This window comes from Sinocyclocheilus rhinocerous, unplaced genomic scaffold, assembly GCF_001515625.1.
Source record: "Sinocyclocheilus rhinocerous isolate Xijiao unplaced genomic scaffold, SAMN03320098_v1.1 scaffold480, whole genome shotgun sequence".
In the NCBI taxonomy this organism is placed as follows: domain Eukaryota; kingdom Metazoa; phylum Chordata; class Actinopteri; order Cypriniformes; family Cyprinidae; genus Sinocyclocheilus; species Sinocyclocheilus rhinocerous.
The window spans coordinates 950,001-960,704 of NW_015655401.1; the positions used below are offsets into that span (position 1 = coordinate 950,001).

The following is a 10,704-nucleotide window of genomic DNA, read 5'->3' on the forward strand; positions in this document are numbered from 1 at the left end:
TGGACTGCAATACCTAGTTCAACCACTCGGTGTCAATCCTACATACAGCACCTTTAATAGTAGGAAAAAAAATATGAAAGTCACTGGGGACTAGAGCTGTGCAATTTGGGGGAAAATATCAAATTGCGATTTTTTTGACAGTGGATAACCCAACAGTTGATGATCTCCACTGACTTTGATAGTAAGAAAAACCAGTGTGGAAGTCACTGGAGACCAGCAGCTGTTTGTTCCCACACTCTTCAAAACAACTTCTGCTCAACAGAAGAAAAACTCATTCAGGTTTAAAACAACTTGAGAGTGAGTAAATGACAATTTTCATTTTTGGGAGAACTATTCCTTTAATGTTAATAAAATAAAACACAAAGATAAAAATAACTCACTGCACTTGACTGAAGAACTTTAATACCAATGCTTCCCACAGGTTTGAAATATACTTGTGGTGGTAGCCTTGTGGAAAATTCTCCTATTACTAGGGTTGGGTATCGAAAACCGGTTCCAAATTTCCAAGAACCGGGCATTCGATAAGACGCGTGCATTTCAATTCTGCTTAACGATTTCTGCGTTCGCATTTTAATCTGTGCAGCGTGCAGCTGCTTATAGACAGACGCGATGTGTGGCGATTTGAATCCATTTGCGTAATTTGAGAGAGAGAGAGAGAGAGAGAGAGATGAGAGAGTTTGTGAAATTACGTCTCACACAAGGTTTTCAAATTACTATATAAGTTATGTAATGAAGAAATATGAAGGTGAGTAACCTCACCTTCAGAATTAAAATTGTTTCAGCCGAGCCGGACAAAGACTGAGACGGTGCCGCTGCATGTCGTGCCAAACCTCTCACGGCAGCGTCATCAGTTTGAGATCGTTTTTTTTTAGATCGGCCTTTTTAGAGACCGCCGATCGATCATCCCAACGTGAAATTTTGTTCAGTTGTATTTATTTATGATATTGCTAATTGATTTGTTTGTTCCTATCTTATTACTGACTGTTTACTTGTCTTTAACACTTTAATATTTGAAATTTATATTAATCTAGTTGTTTTTGCTGTGGTATTTTTATTTTTTTAAGCAAAATAGGCAAAATTCCTTTTGCAGTGTTCTGTAGGCTGCTGATTTTTGCTCGTGTTATTCAGCTGCAACAGAATGCTTTGTAAAAAGACAATAAATGTTTGACTTAATTTTTTTTATATTGGATTTTTTATCTTATTGGAATCGAAACTAGGAATCGATAAGCAGAATCTGAATCGATAAAATTCAAATGATACCCAACCCTACCTATTTACCCACAGCAAAAAAATGGTCTACTACATGTGATAAAATAACAAATAATGTGTGATTTTTAACAATATTTTAATTTATTGAAATTCATTTTAATTGCATATGCTACTATTACATTTAATTACATACTAATATTATGCATTATTATATGCATTGTAAATTATGCAAAATTACAGCATTTAAATGGTAGAGTTCTCCTTTGTCATATAGTGTCTCTCTCAGTGAATGGGAAACAGATTTTACTGATACTAGTAAAATCTATATATTGAATATTCCATGTCAAATAATGTTCTTAGTCTTTTCTTCCTGTGGGGAAGCATCCCAACCAGAAACTACAATAGTTTACTATGAATGAAATGGAAATTAAATTAAATACAATTGTGTAAACAAAATACCAATAATGCCCAGAAAAAAAACCGAGAAAAAAAAATAACTTAACGTGTGACTTAATTATAAACAAGCCCTAAATACACCGGGACTCTTATTTTGAAATGTCTATACTATTGCGGGCTGATCCTTCAGATGAGAGAGAAAATATGCATTCTTACAACCGTCTAAAATATTATATAAAGGTCATAAAGTAGACATTGTCAATTCATCAACTCAAGTTCATAAGCTATCGTTTGGCACAAATGTGCACTATTCATTGATTGAGAATCACTTTGAAGCAGTCTGAAGCATTGTTAAGCGAGCCTGTAGAACGCACAACAGCGCCGCCTTGTGACACTGCAACGCTCTTTTAAATTTTTTTAATGAAATCATTTTGAAGTTTAATAACTCATAGGCTGTATCGCCACTTATGTTTTTCCATCCCCAAAAATAAGACGACTTAAAATGATCAAGACGTTTGTTTTACCATTTCATGTATTGAAGAATTTTATGACATTCAATTTAAGAAAACTCACCAGGAGGGATTTTGCTTTATTCGCACACGTGATCCTTAAATACATTTTACAGTTCGCACACATCTATTTTTATTTGCGACTGAAGCGCCCGCACTGTCGAGCCGTGTCTTTGTGAAATATCCGCCGCATCTCTGCAGCGCACATGTGAACGTCAGCGTGAGTAAACAGTTCTCGCGCGCACAGAACGAGCAGATACGAAACGTGTAGGGCGAGGGGAGATTTTCCACTAGTTAATCGATCGCGGATGGTTTCATTATTTTGGGCGGATAAAAAAAAAGTATGAGGATAAAAATAATAAAAGCAAAAATGTTTCTCCATATATACTTGGGCGGCCGTTAATATACCTGGGCGGCCCGCCCAAGTAAAGTCTATGTGTGGGAAGCACTGAATACAGTTGCTAAAGTTCAGCAGTAATAAAATAACTTTCAAATTTTCAATAAATTTTCACTTCATATTTTTTTCACCAAATAGTATCGATTACAGTATCGATAAGTACCGGTATCGATAAAATGTAAACGATACCCATCCCTACTGACGACGCTCCAGGAAGGTATCCAGTTATCGCTGAATAAAACAAAGGAGATAGAGACATTTTAACTGAGGAAAATAAACATAAGATTGCACAAAATATATGGTTTATGTGTGTGCTTCAATCTTGGGTATTTTTATAAAGGAAAGTATATTTATAATGCAATGTTAATCGACATGGCCTTTATCACTGTATATAATACTATCATTCTGTAATATGAAACCACGTCTGGTCACAAAAAGAAGTATTTCATACACTCGACTATGTTAAGTTAATTTGGAGAAAAAGCATGTCAATAAATTATATCTTTGCTGGACAACAGGTTTGTAAACAGGCTCATACACATGCAAAACTGTATCGCACACGTGCTACTGTAGTACATTTATTCAGACCGATTTTTTGTGCACTGTACAGCCCTAATCAAACCAGTTCCAGATTGTAAAAGGAGCTCGAGCTCCTCATTTAGAGATATAGGCTATTCCTCCTCAATTTCACATCCGCCTTCCGGATTGTCACTCCGCATTGTCGCACACAGAAATAGGTCAACAACTAGCCTTTCGTTATTATCGCAGGGGAAACTAATTCTTATCGTGGGGAGGGACGATAATAGGTGAGCGCCAGCCAATGAGATTGCCGTTTGCGCATTAGTTCCGCCCACTACCGGAGAAAGCGGTAGTTCTTGAAAGCTGAAGAATTCCAAAGGAACTCCGTTATTTTTACAGGAAAATACAACAAAGAATATCGTTTACATGTAGCGCGCATAGGTAGCGCGTCAATTCTCTCTCTCCCTCTCTCGCTGCGTGTGTGTGAAACAAAGCGACGGCGAGTCGTGCGCCTTCACACTAGAGTTTACGGTACGTTAAATACAGGTGCGCTGCGCATCCATTCAGATGAACTGAAAAACAGCTCAGATCGCTTGACGGAGAGTGAAACTCTGATGCGCTCAGTGTTCGGCGAGTGAAAATATATCGAAGCTAAACTTATACTTAGCCTCCAACTCACACTGGCGAGTAAAATCTGAGAATTTATTAGCAAATATTAGACAATTTAGTCGCCCAGAGTGAAGATTTTGTCGCATATGCGAGTGATTTACTCGCAATGTAGAGGGTTGATGCATTGGCCAAACGCATGCGAAACACCGGCCACCCGGCATTTTTAAAAAGCCATGTAAACATATTTACTCCACGAACATGGAAAATGGCGATAACGGCATTTAACTGTTGTCTGCAGTGTTGTGTTCTTGTCTCAGCTTCGATGATATGTAACACTGCAAGTTGTTATAAATAATTAGTCTCTTAGCCCAACTTTTTGCTCTTGCAATCGCGTAAATTGTGCGTTTACATCTCCATTTCCATTATAAAAAGACATCGCTGTCGGCTGCTTCAGAGTTCCTGCTGCAGGTGCGAATTCAACCAGGAAAACGGCCCGAGGGAGAAATTGGTTCTCTACACTGTCAAAAAAATTCTGTAGTTTTTACAAAATAATTTTGGCAGCTTTGGTTGCCAGAATAATTTTGTAAAAAATACAGAAAAACTGGAAAATGCACAATACACAATTCATGTACATTAACAACGATTCGGGACTAATATAATGTAATTTAATGGAAAACTATGTGAATGGCGCGGCAGGATTTTCTGTCGGCTGCATTTAAATCCGCGTCTTAAGTTTCCCGCTCTGTTCAGCGTGCAGTATCACGTGTCTGAACAAATAGCACGTGCTGTCAGTGATTTCAATCACTAGACGCCGCTCTCGCACTGTATAATGACAGCAGACCCTTTCTCAGCCGCTCCAGCAATGGACGCAACCCGGAAAACTATCGGCATGGATTTTTGCCGATAACCGATAGTTCCAGCAATCAACTATCGGTGCCGATTAATCGGCAAAACCGATACATCGGTCGACCTCTACGTGCTACTGTAGTACATTTATTCAGACCGATTTTTTGTGCACTGTACAGCCCTAACCAAACCAGTTACAGACTGTAATAGGAGCTCAAGCTCCTCATTTAGCGATATAGACTCTTCAATTTCACGTCCGCCTTTCATGTCGCTCTGCACTGTCGCACACAGAAATATGCCAACAACTAGACTTTATCATTATTATCGCGGGAAGACTAATTCTTATCGTGGGGAGAATTTTTAATGGTATATCGCAAACAATAAGATAACACTCATCCCTAATGTCGACTAATCGTTTCATCCCTATATTTAATGCAATTAACATAGGGGTGGATCTAGGGTTGGCCACCTCACTCCCAACTGCTGATTCTGTCTTTTTTCTTGACAAGAACTGTTTATTTAGACGCAGAATGTCTTTACGCACTCCAACTTCACCTCAAAAGGCAATTAAAGCTGCCTTAAAACTGTGCATGCAAGTATTTGTTATACGAGTTACATTTAAGAACATGTCTCTGAAATGCAGTGGTTTTCAAAACTCTCCTGGAGCAGCCCAGAACTGTCTCCCTCATCTAACACACCGGATTCAACTAGTCAGCTCATTAGTAGAGACTTCCAAGACCTGAAGAGAGTCAGAAAAGGTAAAGAGTTCAGAGACAATTCATAGAGACAACAATTTCATAGCGATTAATCATGATTTCAGAAAAAATGTGCGATTAGCAAGATCAGCAACATGCTGAATTTTTATTTCATGCAAACTTCAAATCAAATCACACCATAGTAGATAGAAAAGATGTTAGGATTAAATGTCTTTAGGCAATTCATGATTGGGACAAAAACAAGATGGCTTATTAGCTACAGTGAAAGCAGTCGACTTAAGTCCATGCGCTTCATCTAGGTCACAAGTGAGGTGTATTAATTAATACTGACTGATCTTAAATGTTAACCACAAAACTATATATCATCACACAATCAGCCAGACACCACCACTGACATTGAGCCATGGTTGTCAACAGTGGTATGAGTGAGATAAAGAGACATAAAAATGCTATGTGCAGGATGTGCATGCTGGAATAACAGCAGCCATTGTGTGTGAATGGGTCACCAGAGAAAGAGGCTTTCAGAGCAAAACAAACTAATGGCATCAGAAGCACGTGACACACGCAGCTATTGAGCTGCTAACCTCCCTTTCCCACTGGCTAACTCCACCACCCTCCCAACAGGAGGCATCCTGCTGTACGCCATTAACTCACGCATGAGTCCTCTGAGACAGGCAAAGCAAACAGAAAGAGCAGAACGAGAGAGAGAGAGAGAGACAGAAATTATGCAGAGAGAGTGCGCAAGAGGGGAACGGAAGGAGTGCAGACGGGGAGGAGTGTGATGGTTACTGCGAGCAGGAAGGGAGCATTTCCCCTTCAGAGTGGGAAGGGGGGAGGGGTGGGGGTTAAGAGATTAGCACTGTGGCGCCTGTGTCTTGGGGAGGGCCAGGATATGCAGCGAGGAGGAAACAAACAGCTGTAAAAATCAATTTTCAAACTTGTGGGTCACAGGCGGCACCATAGCTGGTAAGAGAAACCCTCAAATGGGCCTTCTGCCACCCACGTGCACAACATGGACTTTCCAAAAGACTTTTAATGGCAATGGAAGGCATGCTTCATTTGCACAACTCACCTGCATGCGAGGCACTTTCTGCATGGGTGGAGGCGACTGGTGAGGAGGTGCCCATGCCTGCTGAGACGGAGGGGAGCTCTGGTGGTGCGCAGCCAGGTGTGTTTGTGACAGGGGAATCGAGGGAGGGGTGTGCACCTGCTGCAGCTGGAAAGGCAATGGGGGCGTCTGCAGCTGCTGGCGCTGAGCTTGTTGGGCAAGCAGCCTCTGGTCCTGCGGCTCTGTGTGGTTCGCACCCGGTCCTGCTGGAGGTCTTCCTTGAGCGCCCGTGGCCCTGTGACTGGGTGACAAAGCAGCGTACATCTGGGTTGGTGGAGGATGTGGGTGTGAGGGATGTGATGGCAGCTGTTGGTGGGGATGCTGCTGAGCTGCATTCATGGGGCAGGCTCCTCTCTGGGCATGAGCCATTGGGCCTTGAGATTGATGCGGCACGCCGGGGTAGCCGCCCACATCAGTTCCCAAACCTGCACTGGGTGGGCGGCCCTGCTGGGGAGGAGGGGTGCCTGCAGGGGTAGCCAGGTTCCTCATGGGCGACATGGAAGGAGGCGAGGCGTATGATCCCTGAGGTGGAGGCGGTAAATGCTGTTGCTGCAGCTTCTGCTGGGCTGTAGCCTGGTTCTGAGCTGGATGCATAGGCTGGGTGTTGATTTGGTTCACAAGAATGGGCTGCTGGTGCATTGGTCCCTGTTGAGCTCCAGGTGTTGGATGGCGCTGGGGCCCTGTCGGGACAGGGTAGCGCTGCACCTGGGTCACGGTAGCATTAGGGTTGCTGTTGCTGCTGGTGGTAAGGCTCAAATTGGGACTCATCCCTGAAGTGTTGGCTAATCCCTGATTAAGGTTGCCGTACGAAGGATAGGGAGGGTACTGCCCTGAGCTGTTTACAGTGTTGGAAGGGACTTGCTGGTTGTGCATGTTATATCCCATGTTTTGGTGGGGTCTTCCGCCCATGACCTGCTGCTGCTGCTGTCGTGAAGGGCTTTGTGGGAACTGTGGGTTGTGGCTGGCGACAGTCTCCGGATGAACCGGGCCCTGGCCAGGCCTGTGGAGAAATTGCTGATTGGGTTGCTGATGCTGCGGAGGAGGCTGTGCCGGGTGACGCATGGGGGGTCCCGACATGCCAGGATTCTGAGTCATCCCCACTTGACCCATGAAATGATTGGCTTCCTGAGGGAGGCCTTGGGGAAAGTGGTTCATTCTGGGAGGCGTTTGAGTCTGGTTGTGGCCCTGCATGCCATAGTCACCACGGCCGATAAATGGGCCCATTTGGTGGGCATGTCCTTGTGGTCCGGCAGGGCCGTGCTGATGAGACGAGGCTTGTGGTGGTTGCTGCTGGAAAGTGGGTCTAGCTTGATCGGGCACCTGCATTGATTGAGCGCCCCACGCATTTCTGCCATCTGGGAATGACTGGCTCAGTCCATCTCCTTGTGCTCCCGGGTAGACATGATGCCCTGCAGACCCTCCCGCACCAGGCGGAGGACCGTGATAGCGGGAATGAGGGGAGGACATGCCATTTACTGGTCCGTTCCCCATCATCCGGACCCCCTGCTGGTCCATTGGATGCATCTTGGGCTGCTCATACTGATTGAAGTGGTCAAAATGGTGGCCAAGCTTGGCCTGTCCAGGTACAGCAGGTGAGGAGAGGTGAAGAGAAGAGGGGAGCTGCCCATAGCCTTGGTGCTCATGGGGCATCTGTTGACTCATGGGATTTGCCTGACCTTGGGGGTAGCCACAGTCCCCCAGGCCCTCCAACTCATCCGAGAACAGATTCCCATCGTCTCCAAAGAGGCTCATCATACCTGGGTCAGCCATGGCTGCAGCGCTCCTGCTGTGCAGCCGAGCTTCAGAAGCAGGACAGGGAATGTGTGCTCACACAGAGGTGGATGTCCTCAAAGCCGCTAATCCGCTAACTAATCTGCAGCATGTCACTCCATATTTCCTTAATTCTCTCAGAGAACGCAGCGTCAGGCAAAGTCAGGTTACAGGACCTGGAGAGGAAGGGAGAGAGAGAGAGAGAGAGAGTGAGCATTAAAACAAATAGCTCTAGCTGAGAGCAAGCCTCTTCCATTTTATTAACTTTAACCACTCTGTTAAATTTTCAGCCAGTGAGTCAAAGCTGTTGAGAGATACAAGAACAGTTGAACGGTGGTGAGACAGTTATTTTTTTTGTATGTTTTTTTTGCAGTTAAATCAGTTGTAACTGACTCGTTGCCAACCTTTGATCCCAGTCCCCACCCTCTGTTCCTTCTGCTTCCAAACAAAAGGGCCAACACACACAGGCAACAAAGCCTAAATTCATTCAATCTTTACAATTCATTGACGGTGGGGAAAGAACAAAGGAGTTTAGAGTGAGGCAGCAGAAGAAGCAGTGGTAGTTAAACAACAGCAGCTGCCAGACCAGGCAGGCAGATGTAGGAACACAAGCAGGCAGCCCACCTGCTCATGCAAAGTCTTAAAACCAGCCCTGTTGCCGGCTGCATTTTTGAGTTTCTGAAGCATTTTAGAGTATGAGTTACGTGTAAATTCATACACACTTTGCATACCTATCTAGCTTGTCCCAAGTGTGAGATAATCAGATGAGCAGGGGGAATTATGTAGATGTGAGATAAACCGGGCAAGGGTGGGGAAAATGCGGCCTGCTAAGATGTCCTACTCAACCACAACTACCTCCATGTGTGTATATGAATTAGTGAGTTAATATGCACATGTAGGAGGTGTTATGTATGTATGAGAGGGGGGTGGGCGAAGAATGTGCCGCCTCAACTTCAACTACCCCACAAGAAAAAAATTTCCACCCCCGTCTCAAACTCCTCCCATCTGGTTTCTCCTTCACCCCAACCCCCAATTTTCCTCTTTCTCTAGGCCTCTCCACATGGCTGCTAAAACTATCCTGGTGAAAATCTATACTGACCAGCCTAATCGGAGGATCAAAGAGCCACACTGAAAAACAAGCTTCAGCATGTTGCGTTTTAGGCATGCTTAAAAAAACCTGTGCCACAAAAGTTCTGAGGACATGAAGCTTCATAGTTCATTGCTATTCAACACTATAGCAACAAATGACAGAGAGAAAAAAAAGCGAGTAAAACTAGATAAGAGCCACTGCTACAAACCACACAAAGCAAATATTCATTCCACAGGTAAGGAAAAAGACCATTGATTTATATATGTATATATAAAAAGCAAGGCATCCCCCTTTGAGGTGAACTTAACAACCCCCAATTTTCCTCTTTCTCTAGGCCTCTCCACATGGCTGCTAAAACTATCCTGGTGAAAATCTATACTGACCAGCCTAATCGGAGGATCAAAGAGCCACACTGAAAAACAAGCTTCAGCATGTTGCGTTTTAGGCATGCTTAAAAAAACCTGTGCCACAAAAGTTCTGAGGACATGAAGCTTCATAGTTCATTGCTATTCAACACTATAGCAACAAATGACAGAGAGAAAAAAAAGCGAGTAAAACTAGATAAGAGCCACTGCTACAAACCACACAAAGCAAATATTCATTCCACAGGTAAGGAAAAAGACCATTGATTTATATATGTATATATAAAAAGCAAGGCATCCCCCTTTGAGGTGAACTTAACTGAAACATCCTTAACTTTTTTTTTTTGTCCTGAAGCCCCAAAGGTGGTGACACAGGCTGACCATTCCAACCACAGCTAATCTTAATAGAAGGAGTGATTGAGAGGAGATGTCTGCCTGTTAGGGCTGGGCAATATGTCAAAAATATCTTATCGATAATCGCCTTAAATATCGAAGTATCTGATAATATCGTCTACCTAAGCCCCACCTCCACCACGCCCCTGCCCCCGCCGAGACAACATAGCCGACATGCACCATAAACACACACCATGTTCAGTTTGGTCTTAATTATTGCCACAAAGTTTGGTTTTACTTTTCTTAGTTTGTGCTTAAACTAACAGAAAACATTAGCTTTGCTGTTATTTTGGTGTTGCTAATATTTTGCTAATATCACTGTACCAGTGAGCGAATCACTGGTACAACCCTCCCTACTCTCCAAGAACTGTACTCATCCAGAGTGAGCAAAAGGGCTGGCAAAATCACTCTGGACTAGTGATCGACCGATATTGATATTTTATGACCGATACCTTGTGCATAAATGGCTGTTATGTTAAATAAAGTTTACTAACTAAAGCAAATCAAGTACCTGCACGCAGTTGTTGTTGTCTCGTCTCCCCTCAGACGCGCTGCAATGGCGATCCTGCGCGCAATTCTCAAAACGCCCACAAGATGGCGGCGTTTATCGGTGAACCCGATATTACAAAACCGATATTCGATTATGGTAAAATGCTTGAATATCGGGAAAAATATCGGTAAATCGATATATCGGTCGATCTCTACTCTGGATCCCTCACATCCAGAACACTCCCTCTATGAACTGTTTCCATCTGATCGACATTACAGAGTGCTGCGCAC

The 10,704-nt window shown here is 43.6% G+C and overlaps 1 protein-coding gene across 1 annotated transcript in view; it reads right to left on the minus strand.

Annotated features, from left to right (window-relative positions):
- The window catches only part of LOC107718105 (chromodomain-helicase-DNA-binding protein 7-like), a 109,198-nt gene that overhangs the window by 71,182 nt on the left and 27,312 nt on the right, over positions 1-10,704 (minus strand). Inside the window, exon 2 of the mRNA XM_016525057.1 lies at positions 6,274-8,255. Coding sequence (XP_016380543.1) covers positions 6,274-8,079 — 1,806 coding nt within the window. The 5' untranslated portion in view covers positions 8,080-8,255. The remainder of the gene's footprint in view (positions 1-6,273; positions 8,256-10,704) is intronic.